Source organism: Alternaria ethzedia (assembly GCF_023757985.1).
Source record: "Alternaria ethzedia strain BMP 0044 chromosome Unknown scaffold_8, whole genome shotgun sequence".
In the NCBI taxonomy this organism is placed as follows: Eukaryota; Fungi; Ascomycota; class Dothideomycetes; order Pleosporales; family Pleosporaceae; genus Alternaria; species Alternaria ethzedia.
The window spans coordinates 857442-876688 of NW_026056201.1; the positions used below are offsets into that span (position 1 = coordinate 857442).

The following is a 19247-nucleotide window of genomic DNA, read 5'->3' on the forward strand; positions in this document are numbered from 1 at the left end:
CACTCGAGGAAAGAGCGGCCGGTCCATGCACGCTGCCCCGCTCCAGCTGCCAGCAACTCCGTCACCACTACGGCACGCCATCTGGCCTGGTAGCGACTCCACGGTGACCTGATCTGGAGTCACTCTACTCGACCCGGCATGGGAATCGCCATGACACTCATGACAACATGCGCTTGTCTCGCCCACTACTCCGCCGGCGCCGTGGCTGTCTGTATACACAGTCATCATGTCGCGACACCCGATCGGGGGCGCTCCGCATCACTCGCATGTATGCTGGACACGCATGAAGCAGTCACGCGCTGCGCACTCTACCTCCGCTGCCCTCTTAGCACTCGTCGCGCTGTCCCCGTAACCTCAAAGCCACCTGTTCATCAGAGCCGGGCCCTAGAGCCTGTTACCCCGCTTCTTGTCTGCAGCGCGTCCCCGCGTATCTATACCTCGACGACCACCTTCAATTCACTAGCGGGCAAGTACTAGTACTTGCCCTCCCCATCTTGGGCGCCGACCCCCGCTAGCATTCGGCCACTTAACCTCACAGCGTCGCCCTCGTCCTCCACCATGATGCCTATGCCTTCCTCCCATTCGCCCGTCTGCTGCCAACCTGACCCTCTTTGTATCCCTTGTACTTGATCAGCGCTCGCACCGACAGGCCATCTGCTTCCTTGGATATCATGATGATCTACTGCCTCCAGTCTGGCCGTCGTACCCTCTGAAAGTGGTCCTGAAGCTGTAATATACGAGCATGACACTACACTCTATAGGCGCATCCTGCTCTCCCCAGTGAAGCTGTCTCGTGCTGCCGCCTGCCTGGCTTAGGTCTTATCGCCCCGTCTGCCGCCATGTCGTGAGTCTTTCCACTATATCCGTCTCGTCTTGTCCCCATTCTGCGACTCTGAGATACTTCCCCTACTCGACTCGGTACCTTGCCGCGCGCGCTGACGTTGTGGCCCCCGACAGCTCCTCGCCCTCCACCAAGCGTAGCCTGAAACCGTCGCCCATTGCAGCGAACCCCCAACCGAGCGTTCAGTACTCTGGACCGCCAGAGCTGCCCAGTTTACAGCCAGCGGCGTCATTCACCACGGCGAATCCAGAGGCTCACACTGGCGCTCAACCGCCACTGCCATCTCCTACGAGCCGAAAGCGCAAGTCTGTAACCCTCGGACAGTCCCAGGAACAGATGGCAGGTACTGCAGATAGTGCAGAGGCGCAAGCGAGTAGTGCTGTGTTGCCACCCACGGCTGATGTCGATGCTGCACAGGAGCCCAAGACCAAGAAGAGTCGGACAAATACGCCTTGGACGCCAGCTGAGGAATTGAGATTGAAACAAATGAGAGATGCTGGAAACAGCTGGAGCGAGATCGCAAAGGTGAGCAGGGCGCTTGCCGGATCAGACAACTGCCGTGTTCCCGGAGAACAGTTAGCTGACTTGGCCTTTGGTAGACGTTCCCGCAGCGGACAGAAGGGAGTGTAAAGAAACATTGGTACAAGGTGGGCATGCGACCAGTACTGTTCCACTGCGGACCCTCTAACTGACCTTCAAGGACATGCACTATGCCGAGTTCGCTGAGGACGAAGTGAGTTAGAGGCTATATCTCCGTCCCTCTGAGAGTGTGCTGATGAGTAAGAAGAGCGCCGCGCTGCTTGCCGCCATCAAAGAATACGATGCCAACAAATGGAAGGTCATCGGTCAGAAGGTTGGCAAGCCTGCAAAAGTATGTCTTGATCGTCTCTGAACGTAGTCTTCGCGTGCATGAGCTTGTACTGACGTGCACCAGGCATGCGAGCAGTACGCAAAGGAGAATTTTGGCGGCAAGTACTGAACGACACTCATGATCACAGTCTGCATCTTTCCGGAATTAGTGCGGTGGGGCCCGCTTATGATACCAGCTTTCCTATCTTGATCGAGCATCGCATGCGCAAAAGTGCTGTGGGCATCCGTTCGTCCTTCTTGGTGTTTCCGGACGTGGTTCTCGGCAGCGGAGTACACAAGGCATTAGTCGCCTTCTCTTTCCAAAAGATGCTTAGCAGTTTTCGGCAACGCTGACCAATGTTATTGTGTTTCTCCGCGGTCATCCTTTCGCTTCGGGATTTGGTTGTAGTCCTGAGGGAGCTTCCATCCTGGATATAATGTCGAATGTCTTTACTTAGCAATAGTCGGCAATGTATCCATGCCATAACGGATTATCGCATGTGGGGAGCATCTCAAAGTCTTGCGTGTCGAAGCGGCGATTGGCCGATCTTGCTTGTGTTATCGTTTCACGTCAACGAACAGTTGGGAGAGTTGGTTTCGGCAGCCTGCAGCGGTTCGTTGAATGTTTCAACCCCTCGCCACACCACACCTCAACGTTCCGCCTCACCTACTGCCGCACGCAGATCGGCAGAATCCGCCTGGCTATTTGTAGCACACATAGACGACGCGCCTTTGCCGTCAGTGTAGCAATCATGGCGCAGAGGACGATCGTTGTTTTCTTTTTCGTGCGATCAACGGTGTCGTTGGGGCGATCTCAGTCGCGACGCCCACGTGTAACGGCATGAGTTACCCATAGTCCCAGACGAACGCTCCGGCTATGCTACCGAACCATATCAACGGGCGCGCGATGTGGTCGCGACGCGCTTGCACGAAGCCGTGCCGTAACGTCGACAGTAGATTGCGCGTCGGGGGAACTTGGTCGCCCACAATGCGCCGCAACGCGCTTCTACTCACCGTGTACATGCGCTGCACGCGCTCCGCTCACGACGCAGGCCAGATGACATGGCGGCGTGGCCGCGGTGAAGGGCGTGGCCGCGGTGAAGGGCGCGGTCTGTTGGACGGAGCGTGGTGAGGGCTGCATCGTGCAGTTCCGCGAGCCTATAGTTCGCAATGGCGTGCATCAGCCTAAATGGATAATGCGCCGTTGGTCGAGTACTTGAAGATTGGCAGACTATCGCTAGGCCTGAAAGTCGTACATGGCGACGGCGGTGAGGTCATAGCGAGGGCTGCAGATGCAGGGAGATCCCAGCCTCCAGCCGGGGAGCGCGTCTGTCGTGAAGTCGTCACGTGAGAGCGGCTGGTGGTGAGGGCGCGCCAGGAGGACGCGGTTGCCTCTTCGGCGAGCGCATCCGTCGTGGCGTACATAGGGCGACCGTGTAGGCAGCGGCACGACGCACTGGACTCGCGATGCCTCATCTCGCCCATGCAGTCGAGAGATGACCTGTATGCGAGGCTTGCGGGCCAGAAGATCGCGGCCGGCTGCGATTCGACGTCGACGCTAAAATCGGGAACTCGCTACTCAGGCGAGCCCGCTGTCGTCCTCGCTTGCTCCTTCTCCCCACAACGCCTCACGCATTCGCCCGCCTCAAACACCTGGCTGCTGTCTCAGGTATACTCTCTCGCAGTGCTCATCTCTACTTGCCACCAGCACTCCGTACACCCGCTGCGTCTGCAGCAGGCCGAAGTGCGTCATCCAATGCGGGCGTCGGGATATTTCTGTGGCTGGTAGATCCCAACTCATGGGGGGTGACGAAGCGCATATAGGGCAGGGTCTGACTCTATACCTTGAAACGGCCCACGCATGAGCCAATCTGAGGCCGTCATGCCTATGCGTTAGAGAACCATGACCGAGAGCCCTGCCATCGCTCGGTCCCACTGCTTACAGGCGGGTGCTACGGCTGCGTAAATGCCGGCATCGACAGCTGTCCTGCCCTGATCCGAGTACCGCTTCTTCGCCAGCACCATCATGCTTCATGGGGCCCTGAGCCCGGGTAAGGCTCTTCCAGGCATGAAGTGCCGTCGACTGAGGCACCGGGCGTGTATGCCATTGAGATGCCATGAAAAAATGCCATCATTGTCACAGCACCCCTCTGCCAGGCCGTTTGGAAGCACTCGCCTCCGAGCATGACCCGAGCACCTCTCCCGCGCTCCTGGCTCCGTGTCTGGTAGACTGTGTCTCATCAATCTGGCAGACGGCGCTCGCTCGTGGCGCTGCCTCTTCGGGGAATCGCCTCGAGCCCCTGCCGTCTTGCTAGCCGGTTCAGAACGTCTTCAATGCACATCTCCTGGCCACCACGCTGCGCCAGGATCCCTCCTGCAGCGCCTGCAACGGCGTTGGAGATCTTTCTGGCGGCATTCTAGAAATAAACGACGATGGCATGGACCGCGCACGCCCCGGGCCCCACCGACCCTCGCAAGCCGGGCACAGTACCTCATGCCCATCTCATTTTGCATCAGCAGCCACTCACGACCCACGTCTGCGAGCATTGTACTCGTCCAGATCGCATGCCGGGGGACCCCTCCTTGTCATTGATCACCGCATTATGCTTGACGTAGAATCAGTTCCTGGGCCTTCCCTACTAAGCTCATTTTGTGCTCCTCAGGAACAGAGCGTCTCGTGGGGACGACCCATTGCTGTACATGCTTGGATCCTGTGTCCGTGTGGCAATCGCACAAGACGGACCGGGCTTTTGAAGGGACCTACTGCCCGAGATTTTTAATGCCTTCTCCCATCAGGCAGGAATCTTATATTCCACGAGCATCCCCAGCCATACGTACTTTTCGTTTGTTCCCTACAAGGCTACAACCTATATTCGACAACCCAGACGCTTAACACACGCGATAAGACCTCGACCGATGGCGCGTTCCCCTAGGCCTTTCTTGCTCCAACATTTGTCAATATAACAAAATTCGAAATACCCAAACGCGTGCGATACAGCCATCGCAACTCCGAACACCAACTCAAACCAGGCATCCTTTTTCTGGCTCAGGTCTCACTGCGGCGGCCTGCCAGAGCAACCTAGCTCTGGTAGTCTCCATGCGTGATCGCAACACTGGCGAGTCCCTATCGAGGCCCTTTCCTCGACTACAGCGTACCAGGCGATGCCGGGGAAGAACATCACATACCGACCTCAAACGTCGAACATCAAAATGTCCTCCATTCCCATACCGGATTGCCTCCGGGATACCACCCTCACTCCTTCCTGCAGCCACACCAGTCTCAAACGCTGCAACATGCCGGCGCCGGCCACCACCCTACCTACACAGACATCGACACACATTCATTACATCAACCCCATCTTCTGCGCCACCACTCCATGTCGCAACACTCGCCATCTTCCTACAACGTGGGCTACCCACCGCCGCCCCAGCAGACCGCCGGACGCAAGCGCAGCCACCAGGACGACTTGCAGCACGAACTGCCTCCGAGCTTAGAGCAGCAGCTCAATCCCTACGCACAAGCAACGGGAAGCGTCTCACTACAACACGCGACCCAGGGTTACTCCCTTCAACAGTATCCGCCGCCCGCTCCACAGTCCTCTTTACCTCCCACACATCACCACCATCTGCCAAATACTCATCGCAGTAAGAGACATCACCCGATGGAGGGCCAACCTCCCTCTCCCGCTCAACACCATGGCCCTCCTAGCGTAGTCGGTCAAGAAGGGATGCCCCCGCCAGCGCAACGACCCCGCGGCCCAAAACTCAAGTTCACGCCCGAGGACGACCAGTTACTCGTCGACCTCAAAGAGAAGAAAAACCTCACATGGAAGCAAATCGCCGACTTCTTCCCTGGCCGCAGTTCTGGCACACTCCAAGTACGGTATTGCACGAAGCTCAAAGCAAAGACCACTGTCTGGACGGATGATATGGTAAGTCGCAACCCTAGTCATGAAACGCGCGACGTCGTGCATCGCATCCACAATCTCCGACATGCTAACCATAACCGGCAATACAGGTGGTAAAGCTTCGCAACGCCATGCAGGAGTACGAGAACGACCGATGGCGCATCATCTCCTCGAAGGTTGGCAGTGGCTTCTCGCCCGCCGCGTGCAAGGACAAGGCCGAGGCACTTGAGGCTGTGGAGTTGGCTGCGCAGGAAGAGGAGGAGGAAGAATCACAACATCGACAACATCAACACCAGGGTGCCTACTCCTCGTCTCAGATGGCAGCTGGTCCCAGCGATCCCGGCGCAAGTTACCAATGACTGGCCGACTCTAACTGCGATGGGCTGGCTGGCCAGTTCGAGGGCTTGCGTGCATGGTGAGAACAAAAAATATGAACAACAAGCATGCGCGTATGCGGAAGGGGGGCAGTGTTGCGGGGTTTGTGCTGGACACAAACCTGCCTCTCTGTGGTCGATTTCGGCATTTGCAATACTCTTCTGGGGCACACACCAGCCTCCTAATCACTAAACACATTTCCTTTACGACGTACCACGATTTGGGCCAACGGTATACCCTTCCTCTTCCAATACACACTCCTTTACAAATTACCTGCATACTTTGGATACTACGAACGATTATTCCTTCGACGCGCGACACATTCCAAGCGAGTCCAGCATTGCGGTGGCGTTGGGAAAGAGACGGCTCGGGCTGGTATCACATCATCCAGGGAGCTGTTGGAGGTTTGAGTTGACATGGACGGCATTGAGAAAGAGTCGGCCAGCGTTCCGGATACACAACAAGGGTGTAGGGAGTGAAAGAGAAGGAAACGATACCCAGGCAGAGTCGGAAGGGGCGCATTCTCATTGGTCTTTGTTTTACTCGTCACTACATCTTTTCCTTTGTACATCACTGGCGGTATCGTCATATGCTTTTGCTTATTTACATCCACGCATTGCATCTATTCTCTTCTATACATAATCGTTGCTTCTTGCTGCGCGACACAATCTTGCCAGATATCTCCTTCACACTTTGCATGTCTTACTAGACTACGGTCTTCGAGCCAACAACTGCATTTTTCGCTTGGTTCTCAGAATACCCATTTGTAATCTGTGGCTCACATTCATCTCCTACGTCCATCTCTCAAGGCATGACACCCGTCATCTAATGTCAAATACCTGTACCCGGGTCCTCCATCGCAACTTCGATACGCGATATGCGATCGCATGTAAATCATAACCCGCACTTGATATCAATAATTTGGAATGCTATTATGCGCATCATGTTCGCTGATGACCGTGTGTCAATGCCGGGGTTGTGGCTTGTGTCTCAACCACAACTATGGGTTTCAGATCCAGCAGTTTGAGATGCGAATCTGAGACGAATATGGCCGCGAAGATGAGATCAGATGCTTAAGCTTCATGTTACATGTCGAGATTGTCATGAGATCTGGATGCGCATGGCATGATGCTTTACAAGTGGTGGTGGTGTCATCGGAGTTGCGGCCGGTCGCGGATGCAACAAGTCAAACTTCATGCTGGTATAGTACTTGCATCAAGCGCATGTGAGCTACAGCAACAAGCTTGAAAGAATTCAATTCCAAATAATTGCGCTGACACTCATTTGGGAACCACATCAGAGTGTATTCAAGCAAGCAGTCCATCCCTATCCAAACGCGATGCCTCAAGACCCAGCTCAATGCCTAGTCCACAACCAACACCACTATGTCCCCAACTACCGTTTTCCAAATACCTCCATCCCTTCCCCACGCCGCTTCCCAGCCGTCTCGAACTAATGACACCAAGGCATTATCACCCATTACTAAGATACACATGAGCCCTCGCCAACCGATCATACTTTCGATATTAAGAAAGCGCGGGCTGACCATGCCGCATGCGGGAAGGGGACAAACCTTGTTCATAATATCCGGGTTAGTGATATAGTACATTGTTCCCGCACACACCTCGCTACTGTTGCGCCAAATGGCGTCCTTTGGTCAAAGTAGGATATGCAGAGCGGATGCGGGCGCGGGAGGCGAAGAAGGCGCGGTTGTTTGTTTTGGAGAGTAGTGAATGCGACGCGAACTGGACGTTGGTCACACCGGTTTGATAGACAAACCACCTATAGCACCCTATAAAACGTGCGCCTAGCTTCGCGACTATTGCCTACTAGTCTACGGAGCAGAAGAAGAAGAAAAAGTCTTCAAGTTGGGCGTTCACGATATGCGCTGGTTTGCATCCGACTCGTCCAAATCCCGAGCCAGTAGTGACCGTTTGTGCAGCACGATCCGACGAACCCTGTCGTAAGATTCCCTCTTGAGCACCCAGCTCGTCGTTTACTGGTCCGTACCAAGACGACCCTGGTCCTTAGCAGCCAGCTCGGGTGTGGCCACACGCACGCAACGAGCATGCCGCGGCAGGCATATGCTGGATTGGGGTTGAACCGGGGCGAGAGGGAAGTTTTGCTGACCCTGTGCAGGACGATCTCTTGCCATAGACGTACACCCGATGGGCTGATGATGATGATTATGATGATGAAGCTTTTCCGACGTGACCACTGCCATGGGCGCAGGCACACATGTCTCTCGCTTACACTTTCCATGGACCCTGACCGTGCAATCCCTTGCCTGCTGCGCCTATGCCGCACCCCCCCATGGTGGTGGATGCTCCCTTTCTGCTCATCAGCTGTGCCGTAGCAGTAGCGATCTCCTTCTTACGTGTACTCCGCTTTCTTTCGGGAGCTAGCTACTGTTGATCTAACCGACGAACGCAGAGGATGGAGGTCACGAACGGAATACGCCGAAGGCGAAAGCGGAAGAGAAGCATCAAGGATCGACACGCCGCTGCAGTGGATATTGGGAAGCCTCACGTTGTGCCTTTTTGCTGGTAACGGCATCCTCGTCGGCCATGTGGCAGTGGCAAGACTGCGTTTCATGTTTAGATGTTGAGGTGGCGATTGCTATGTTTACCATTTGATGATGGATAACGAAGTGATTGCGAGGCGGAAAGCGGAGATCGTGTACTCGTGATCGACGAGGACCTGTGCTACCGAGAGACATCGCTTAGAGATGCACCGCGGGTGTAGGCTTCATCGGGATGTGGGGAGAACGATAGAGTCACGGCAGGTACTCCGGAGTAGAGGTGGAGGCCGTTGGGTGAAGGCCCAATTTGGCAATGACTTCGCTTATCCGCGGCCATCGATCTGGTGAATGCTGAATTCGCTAGTCATGCTCATCGTGCAGAGAGGCGTCTCAACAGATCGAGGGCATTGACGCGTGAGGCGTAGGTGTACTTGCTGATGTGGGGAGGTTTACTGAGCCCAACGCTGCTATGCACTTATGGTCCGCGTCCTTTCCTTCGACGACCATTGAAGACTACGTCATCCCCATCGTAACCTGCTTCTCGCGATACTTGGGCTGTCAATGAACTTGTGTTTCAATATTCACAAGATTCACCGAGGTTTACCCATACGTGATGCCTGACCGGTCACCTCCAAGCGTCAATGTATGCATCGCACCACCGCGGCGGCGATTGACAACAAGGGCTTGCTAGCTCGGTGCCTTGCTGCGCGATGCTGCACCGGCGCTGTGAACACCTGCATGTGCGCAGTACCCTGTCAATCGGTGAAGGAATATATCGAACGGGCGCGAGTAATACTCCGGCGCAGTGAGCGTTGTACCGTGCCGTCGCCGCATCCCGCCTTTTCGGTGCACTGTCATAGAGGCAAGAGGCAACAATCCAGGAGCCCGGTAGATGGTCGGCCGGTTTCGAAGCAACCGGCTTTTCTTGCTGCTTCTGTGTGTCGCATACGATCTTGTGCGCCGCAGAGCTGTCAAGTGTTGATGACGCGCCAAAAGCTGTAGCCCACAACATAGCGCGATGCGTGTGCCAGCTCCGCCGCCAACGGCCCGCAAATCTATTGGACGATTGTGAAAAATAGAAAGTGGAGTCGTAGCCAATAGTGTCGCCGAAAGTTGCTTCTTTTCGGGTCGCCCGTGAGGCGAGGTACATAGGCTATATGCGGAGCTGATATAGCTCCGCTTCCCACAACGGCAGAGCATGGTATCTGCGCAAACGCTTGGCAAATTTCGCAAGACCCATGGAAGATGCCGTTCGTATCTTTGTACGTAAGCGAGCGCGGATGTTGTTAAAGTTCCGCAAGATAATCGTGAAGGTGAAATCACATGATCAAGGCCATCGTCAGTGTAACTATCATCATAACATGACACTGTGAGACGCGTTTTACTAACAACATCAGCGATTTCATTACCTTAGAATTGCGGGCGACTGTCTTTTCGATGTTTCAACTGCCGTCAGTAACCCGTTGTTATTCACCTTTAGCGTTGCTCGCGTATGCGTAATGACAGTGAATTCCCAAGGGCACGGCGACTGGGATAGCTTCTTGACCAGTGGATGTAGCATTGTTACTTCGTGCATGAGGCGTGTCGTCGCTGGTTTTACCCGATACGTGATCTAGATCATAGCATGCAGGTGGTTTGGTAGCCCGGGTGACGCTGAGTGACAACGAAGGGTTACAGTCTGGCGGGTGTCGACGCCGCATACATGGAGGTCGGCTAGAACAAGTCGTAATAGTCTCGCTTATACATGTTTTGAACAGATATCTCGAAGCTTTCTCGGTAGGATCCATGAGTACCAGAGAGGACAGAAGCTAGACCGGCGCCTCAGGACGATTTGCTGCTTGTCGCTGCGAAAAGGGGCAGCATCGCGCTCTCTCCTGAGGCTTTCAAAGTCCAGGGCGAAGAAGCGAGTACCGAAGCAAATCCAGGTTTTCGTTAAGGCGAACCACTTCGCCATCCAAGGACATCTCACTGCCACACCCTCACCCGGGGAAGCTCGCGGCTGGTCATCAAGGGCGCGTGGGTACGATGTAAGGGTCCACGCTGACTGGCCTCAGGATGATCGGGTGCGCGTACTAGCAGACAGCGGCGTCGTGGCAGTGATGTGACGCTATTCGAGGGTACCCACCTGCACTGCAGCAGCGCCGTGCCAGCAGTCAAGCCGCGGAGACATTCGCTCAGCGTCTCTTGTTCCCTATGACACATCCGACGGGAATGAAGGCCACCGCTGAGCAAACGCGCGTCCGGGTTGACCGAGACATCACTCACCGGAGGCAAGCTGCGGGACTGATCTGGTAGCGAGCGATCCAACACACTCGCCATCCAGTTCAAGCCTGGTCGATAGTGGCCCAACGCTGACGATAGCACAATCACGATGCGCTGTCATATATTATTCGCCGCGCAATAAGACAGCGGCTATAGCCAGGTGGACATTGCCGTGCACGCGCTGTTGGCTGAGAGACTTAGTGATGGGGTGTTATTGGCAACGCTCGCTTCCCGTGCCAGAGTCCCAACGGTGTTGGGCTTGCGACGAATCTCCCGAGTTGATCGGCACTATTGTGCATGTTGTTCTTGATGCGCTTCTTACAGCGTAGACTTTGGTTCCGGGGACAGCAGTGAGAGCCTCTTCATCCTTCAGGGCATCGATCATGCTGACAAAACTTCGCCCCGTTAACATCCTCTTGCTCGACTTTGGTCGCGCCCCTTCTTCCTTCTCTTTGCGGTCCAGCGTTGGCTGATGCGATCGCTACCAAGAATGTTCAGCCGGCTGACGGCTGCCAGAGTGGTTCAAGCGGCTCCACTGCGATCCGCGCCTCTGGTGGTATAGTCATGGTGTCGACGTACGGCTGGTGGTCGGCGCCGGTAGGCGAATAGAATCTGGCATGCCTGCTGTTAGTATAACCCGCCATTGCCGTGATGCAACTGAACACCAGTTCAGATCGGCGCTCACTGCTCACTCCAGGCGCAAGTTCAACTCCCTCTATTGAGACGCATCTCCAAGTTCTTTGCTCTTTCCTTTCGGTATATGGAGTAACTCAGCAGGACATGTGCGAAACTTTGATTCCCAGTGTTCAGCTTTTGCCATAAATTATCATGGGCCGACCTTGATGCCTGAGACATCAGGCCAAACGATGGCGCGTTTCAGAAGCGGTACCGCCGACCGATGCTGCCACCGGAGTAAGCACCCGCATCGCCTCGTCCACTGCCTGGATACCATGTACCTTCGAGTCGCATAGTTAATCTATTCAACAAATCGTCTACGTGCATAGCGCTGCGTTGTGCAAAGCTTTGCGAAGAAGTTTCCGAGATGTCACGTTGTGATGTTTTGTCTTTCCAAAATCTCCAGCTTGATCCGAGTCATCTCCGGACAATGTCCGTGCTTTGCATGACGTAAGAGCGGACATCCCCAGCCACTTTCTTCCATAAACACGTTAAGGAGCTTTCTTTATACGTGCGCTTGCATTTGACTGCAGTCCTCGGTGTTGCTATGGTCTCCTCCACCCATTGAGTATATCCACGACATTCTTCTAAAACTGAATACTGGTCTGTTCCTTGGCCACTGGACCAATCATCGTATTCTCCAGACCAACATCCAATCTCTACGGACGCGTCGTGACTTCAGAGACATGATAACGTACGTAAAGAAATTAGCGGCTGGCTACAGTTGTCATATCGACTCCGTGAGCCTGAATCTCAACATAGGCATCGCGAACGGCCAGCAGCATCCGTATGTATCTCACGGCTTCATCTTATCTCATCGCGACACCTCGCTAGCTTCCTGAACATGGGATTTTTTCCGAAGAACCGATCTCTTGAATACGCTTTAAGGCCTCATGTTCACCATCGAGTCAACTGATCTCATAACTACCTTTACTCCATAAAACCTGTTCATCCAGCTACGAATTTCGTCTCTCTGCATCTCCATTTCATTGCTGAGTAAGTGCCATAGCAATCTCAGCATTCGCTCAACTTCCCTTCACCAATGTCACCAACGTGGTATTTCTCTTTCTTAAGCTGTGCGGCAAGGGTAAACGGGATGGGCCGCGAAGGCAAGAAGGCCTTGCTCAGGCAGTTGCCAACGAGAAAGTAGTCATTTTGCAGTCGCGCTCAACTCTTGCGGCGACAGGCGCGATGCTGAGCCGGTGAGTCTGATGGAAGGAGTGGCTGCACATCACCAGCGCGTACACTACCGGCATGGGCTATGATCAGCGCGGTGCAATAGCGGACAGAAGAAGACAGGAAGAGGCGGTCGATCCTTACCCGCGGTGTTCGTGAGGATACAAACTGTAAAGGTTGCTGGACCCACTGGGCTGCTCCAATCATTGCGATGCCATATCAAGACCCTTATCTTGTGACCTTATCTCTCGGCGCGTTTCTACCACCTTCTTTAGCCGAACATCCTCACAAGACACATATTCTGGCACACAACGAGTCCGAAAGAAAGAAGATACTCAAAACCGACATCCGAGGCCGTCACCGACAGCGCGCGATGGACCACCAGCATCACCAGCCGATATGGCCTTTACTGGAAGGCGCTTTCGACTACACGATGAACCTGGCAAGCGAGCTCTGGACGATGATCTGGAAACCAGCCGAGCAGCCGCGTACGCAGTCAATGAGCGCGGTGGCTGCACACAGCTCACAGATCGAGGTCGCCAGAGTGGGTGGTTGTCTGCGCACGAAGAGGTCCGGAGAGATCGCGAAAGCTTACGCAGCTGCGCAGAGAGAAGTTGAGCGATGACGAATTCATGCAACACGCATGGAGAAAAATACATATTTGGTAATGTGGAGCGCCTATCAGACCAGGTGAGAAGCTAATGCGAATATCAGCGAAGATTTGGTGTTACTGCTACCGACACGTCGACGGCCAGAGCTGACTAAGAATGACCGCGAGCCGAAGGTGAGTGACCATGTGATCAGGAGCGGTTGATGACCGATGCGCTAATTGCCTTGCCATTATGAAGGTCACCGAAGTCGACGTCCCATGCGAATGCAAATTGGGTATCCCAGCCAGGCGCCAAGGGCAGTTGCGCACAATGAGCATTTGGACGGGGATATACAACCTATGTCTGGAGCCCGAATGCGATAGCATTGGATGTGCATACATTCGAGAGAGGATATTGGCCGTGCAACATACAATATCACTCCTCTTGTCGAGTAGAACCAAGGTATGCCGAGTTGCTCGACTTGTTCGCTGTTTCCACTGCAAAACTGGTCAAGAACCATGGTTCAGAGACTATGCGGCGACATCAGATGTGACTACTTCTTTCGGCGCACACAGCCATCTCCTACAACCATCTCCCACATCCATCTCCCACGTCCATCTCCCACATCCATCTCCCACATCCATATCCCACATCCATATCCCACGCTCATCTCCCATGGCCATCTCCCACAACAAAGTCGCCCGACGCGGCAGCATACGCGCAGTTCATCATGCGGATTCAACCGCTATCCCCACAAAGTCTGATGAAGACCGATATCACGCCTTGACCGGCGACCTGACAAAATCAATCATGAATTCCGGCTTCGCCAACTGGGATGCATTCACAAAAGCGACCAGCCAACTCTTGGCAGACATCAACGCCGCAGAGAAAAAGTACACTGCAGCACACCCAAGATCGACACACGAGATTTCCAGGATCAGGGATCTTCAGCAACGAATTCGCGAAAACAAGAACGACGCCCTCCAAAGCGTACGCAATGGAATCGACTTCCCTCCAACGCTACTTCAAGCTCATCGCTTTGCTGCGTACTACAAGTCACCGGAAGCGTTTCTGGAAAGGAACAAGAACTTACGTGGATTTGAAGAGTGCGCTAGGGACAGCAAGAAGAACCTTGCTTCCGCACTAAAGTTGGGTATACGCATGAAGAATTTCGACATTGCTACATTGGAGAAGTTCACGAAGTTGTGCGAGGAGTACCAAGTTCTCATTCCCGGTTTGAGTGGCTAGCCGGAAGAAGAAGCCCGACCCAAGGAGTCTGCCATGCTTGAGGAGGACCTCATTCCTCTTTGCGCAAAGAAGATATCTGTCGAGGACATACATTTACAGGGTCATCGTCACGGTCGCGCGATCTGACATTCGCTCGGCGCAATATGCCATTCTGCAATGTGCATCATTGGACTGGGTCTATCACTGGGTGGCACTACACGGCCGAGCTTTAACAGACTACGCGGTGGTCTATACTTTGGGTACAGGCTGATATATTTCGGAATCCCCGAAGGGTTTGACTACAAGGACGTGTAGTAGTGCTTATGTATCGCGAAATCGAAGTCTCCGAACCGTCTATTTCCTGCACGTGACTAGCGACTCGGCATGGCGGTTGTGTGCTTGCGCATGGAGTTATTTCTTCCCATTCTGCTATCAATATTGTGACTGATGGTCCAGAGATCTCGAAGGCAGTAGCTCGGCTGGTCGAACCTTCTCGACACCCTGGATAATAGCAATAAGCCGCGCTCGCCCTTGTTCAAGAGTCCAAGAGCTTGGAACATGATTCGGGTCAAGTACGCGGAACAGATATTCGAGCTGGTGATCTACAAAAATGGCTGGTCAGCTTCGTACGTGTCGATAGCCCACGCCACAGCTTGTACTTACCCCCCATATTGTCAATACATTCCAAAGTCTCGGGAAAACCACGAATGGGCTCATTTGTCCTCGAATTGTGGATCGATAGCAGAATCGTATGTCGGTCGGCTTGAGCATTATAGGCTGTCGCGTGTGTGTTGTGCTCCCTATCAAGTTCTAGTATGACAATAAAGCATAGCTTTATGCGCACTCACCTCGCTTTTCTGACCAACAAATCTTTGTACACAACAGACAGTGTGCGACTTTCGGCATCCATAGAAGCCCGAAGACGCAACACATTGTCGTGGAGACCTACAACCATCCTTTCGAGGGACACAAGGCGTTGATTGAGGTTCTTGATATCGGTGCGGACAGTAGCGGACTCCATAGCAGCAGTCAAAGGGATGATGGAAATGGCTTGCAGCTGACCGACTGTAGAGTATAGCTGCGACTCGAGAAAGGCGAGCTCAGCTTGTCTGTTGCGCATTTTGGAGTTGGTATACAAGAGCAGATGATGTTGGAGAGACCCTTCAGTGGATGTTTGGTCGACGTGAGGTAACGATTATGAGGGGATCGAAAGCTTGAACCACCCAAGAGCCGCGAAGAGAGAGAGCGCGTAATATTGAACATTCTGGAAAGCCCGCGAATATCCCTTCGCAGATGCACAGACGTTGCGAGTTGCTGTTAAAGGCTGATCGACCCCTCGGTGACTAGAAGCCCATCTTCGAACTCGTCCATCGAAGACGTCAACATACCACTGTGACTAGAGACCACTTCGAACTCGCCCATCGAAGTCGTCAACATACCACTGCCATCATGGAGAACAACCCCTACGACATCGCATTGCAGCTTGAGGCAGCCGCTGCCCAACTCCGCGCCATCGGCACCCTCCCAGAGACTCAACGCGATGGACCCATCAAGCAAGCTATGGAATATATGCTGGGGCAAGTCTGCGATGTATGCGAAAAGGTACGACAATTGAATCACAACTACGTCGCTCTCAACAAACAGGTTCAGGCACAGTGAGTGATGTCGGAGGATTCGAAATAATCGAAACATGTATTAACAAGTATGTGTCAGTATCTGGAATACCGCGATGCGCCAATATCACAGTACATACAAACTTTCCGAGATGAGAATGGGTCATATGCGCGACGTCAAGACGAATGAACCTATCGCCGACTTTCCATTACGAGCAAAAGACTTCCGCAATCTGGATTGTACGTATGTCCCTGCATGGAATGTTTTTCCCCCACGCTGATCAATGTTGATATAGCCTATGAGTGTGAACGTATCGCAAACGCGCTGGGAAGGGTGGAGAATTTAGGCGAAATTGGAGAGAGGCAGCAAACAGTTATCCACTTGGTCGGACTCGATACTGCCGCCGTTTACCACTGGGTGTAGTCGCCACTTAAATAATAAGCCGTAATTGTGTTGTAGGGCTGACGGTAGGACACTATCGTCGTAGCTTTGGCGTGGGATACGAGGCTGGGTCGGTGGTGCGCGTATCATAGTGACGTGTTGATCATGTCGTTAGGGTCAAGAGAGGACGTCGACGTGTAATTCACGGTGTTTGAGTCGACTGAACTCCGAAGAAGCAAATGGCTGATGCAGATTTCGTAGAGTTGATGAGACGTGCCGGCAAGAGGGTGGTCGGATGACAGTCAGCCGCCTCGCTGACGTAATTAGTGTATTGCACCCGCGGACGCGCCATTCCCAGCCTGCCCGCACCGTGCATGCTTGCACCTCGGTTCTCAACACTACGGGCAGACCTCGCAAAACTCATTCGAACACTGTACGGTTGCGACGTTCAGCCAATGGTACAACACCTGTTACAACACTCCTCAACCGTGGATGAGATTCCCATGATTTCGGGCGCTGATTAATGCGCGCCTGGAATGGGCGCGTTGAGCTTCCCGAGGTCACGCGTCACCGACGCGGCGCATTTCTTTACAGATCACGTACGACCGATAGTCATGACCTGAGTCCTTGGTCAGATATCCCCGACTTCACAGGTCCCCTTCTTCCAGAGAAACGAGATGTGAGCCACCTTACAAACAAACATCGCGCACTCACTACTGTTACCATGGTTATGCATCGATGCGTTCCAAGGTTACCACCTCAGGCGTCACCGGCAGATTAGCGTTGCAACGTACCCAAGGATTCTAAGGTAGAGATCGGAGTCATTGCAATTTGATCAATGCGATGTGCGCGGATACATCAAGCTCATATGAGTCATCTTAAACCATGTAAGGCGTCCACTCAGTATACCTAGGTGCATTGCTCAAAGGCTTCACTATGCATCAACGGCATACCCAACACCATGACGAGCGACGCATCTTCCACGGTGGAAAGTACTTTCCATACCAAGGAAATGGCGACTGCGCTTGGAGAGATCAACCCCAACCCGCCTCGAAAGCCCCAGACTTCATCATTTACTACCAAATCCAAGGCGACATCAGCACTTCGAGCGAAGCAAGAGACGCGCAAGTTCCGCGGGACTTCCACCCCCGATCCGGCGCTTGACATCGACATGGACGAGTTCACATCCTTCACACAGTACCTGCGATCATCGAAACGCGTTCTAGCCCTCGTGGGTGCTGGCTTGTCGGTTGCTTCGGGGCTTTCGACGTTTCGCGGCGATGATAGAAGATGGAGAGGTATGGAGCCTCAGGAGCTTTCGAATATCGACGCCCTGTCGCAGGACCCGGTGAAGGTATGGTGGTTCTTCAGCGATCGGATGAAGCGTGCGCAAGAGGCAAAGCCAAACCGGGGGCATATCGCGCTTGCGAGGCTCGCAAAGGAGAAGAGTGGATTCTTCGCAATCAATCAAAACATCGATGGTAAGCAGACCTCTCACGGCTAGGGGCCGGAACAACGTCCACTAACACTATCTAGGTCTATGTCAACGAGCGAGCATACCTGACGAGCAGGTCGCGCAAGTACACGGCACCCTGTTCGAGATGAAATGCAGCAAGCACATCTCAGACTCTACCGACCGTTGCGACTACAATACGCCCGTCTCCTATCCTGCTACCGAGGCGCTCACGATCACATCCGACATTAGCGACGCGTCCGTCCCTCTGCCTCCTCTCGATCATACCCAGCTCCCTCATTGCCCACGGTGCGACAGCCTCATGCGACCGAGCGTTGTACTCTTCGGCGAAAGTTTATCGAGCAACCTCACCGAGGCTATACACTCTTTCGTATCTTCTGAACCTCTCGACCTCTTGCTGGTAATCGGTACGAGTGGCGTCGTCCTTCCGGCCGCGATGTATATACCCAAGGCTCGGAACGCTGGTGCGAGGGTCGCATATTTCAATATGGAAGAGTATTATGACGAGCCTGGATGCGTTTGGGCGGGCGACTGGATGTTCAAAGGTGATGCCGCGGTCATGGTTCCTGAGCTCCTAAAAGAGATCGTGGGAAATGTCGGAAGTGTGTGATAAGGACTAAGTTGCCAATGCAGGTCTAGGTGAGACAGGTTCAACTGATATGAGGTCTCACTCGGAGTGGCCAGGTAGCTGAACAACGAATTGAACGTGGCAACTCATACATGAAGAAAAAAACCGAACAGGCCCGGAGCCTACATCAACGTTAGGTCTCTTACTTGGCATGTTTCTGTATTAATGTAGGCTGCAGACCTGTTCAATCTTTTCCCCAGGTTGGCATGACACCGTAGCTGTTAATCTCACTTGGCGGTGGATATTGTGTTTGTTTGCTACTGGCGCACGTGCCATGTGCGACTGCCTCCAAGGCTCTCTTGCTCTTACTCCGCGACGACGTCACTCGGGTACCTACCTGATTCAATTCTGCACTCACTCCCGTCTTCCTCTTTCGCGCCCCTGCAATGCGGAAGTAACTTCAATCGCCAATCGAACAGACGTACCTGAACGATCCTTTCGACAAGGCCAGACAGTGCAGGCGTGCTCTACTGCGATTGCGACTGCTTCAATACTCTCCACAGTCCTGGAAGCATTCAAGAAGGCTTTGTGCGATGTCGTCAGTGCAGCAGACAGCGCAGCGCGCCTGGACGCTACCGCCGGCGGTGTCAAATATCACCAATCCCCTCGCGGTCGCTCTGGCTTTGTACCCAATACAAGAGGTAAGGCATACGTCTGTGAGCCTCTTACTCTATGCGCCTTACTAATTCCGATCTGCAGGCCCTAGTCTCGCTCCTGGTACCGGAA

The 19247-nt window shown here is 53.7% G+C and overlaps 3 protein-coding genes across 3 annotated transcripts; all 3 read left to right on the top strand.

Moving 5' to 3' along the window:
* Window positions 1-839: 839 nt before the first annotated feature.
* On the top strand, window positions 840-1820 carry J4E87_004491 (uncharacterized protein; the record flags this gene model as incomplete). Its single annotated transcript, XM_049376112.1, has 5 exons — window positions 840-844; window positions 958-1366; window positions 1542-1574; window positions 1626-1712; window positions 1776-1820. The coding sequence occupies 5 exons, from the start codon at window positions 840-842 to the stop codon at window positions 1818-1820; spliced, it is 579 nt and encodes a 192-aa protein (XP_049234321.1).
* A 3532-nt stretch (window positions 1821-5352) lies between these two features.
* J4E87_004492 (uncharacterized protein) lies at window positions 5353-5957 on the top strand (the record flags this gene model as incomplete). The annotated part of the gene is made up of 2 exons (XM_049376113.1): window positions 5353-5622; window positions 5709-5957. The coding sequence occupies 2 exons, from the start codon at window positions 5353-5355 to the stop codon at window positions 5955-5957; spliced, it is 519 nt and encodes a 172-aa protein (XP_049234322.1).
* Window positions 5958-14007: 8050 nt separating this feature from the next.
* On the top strand, window positions 14008-14445 carry J4E87_004493 (uncharacterized protein; the record flags this gene model as incomplete). Its single annotated transcript, XM_049376114.1, has 1 exon — window positions 14008-14445. One exon carries the CDS (start codon window positions 14008-14010, stop codon window positions 14443-14445), a length of 438 nt encoding a protein of 145 aa, XP_049234323.1.
* Between the last annotated feature and the right edge of the window lie 4802 nt (window positions 14446-19247).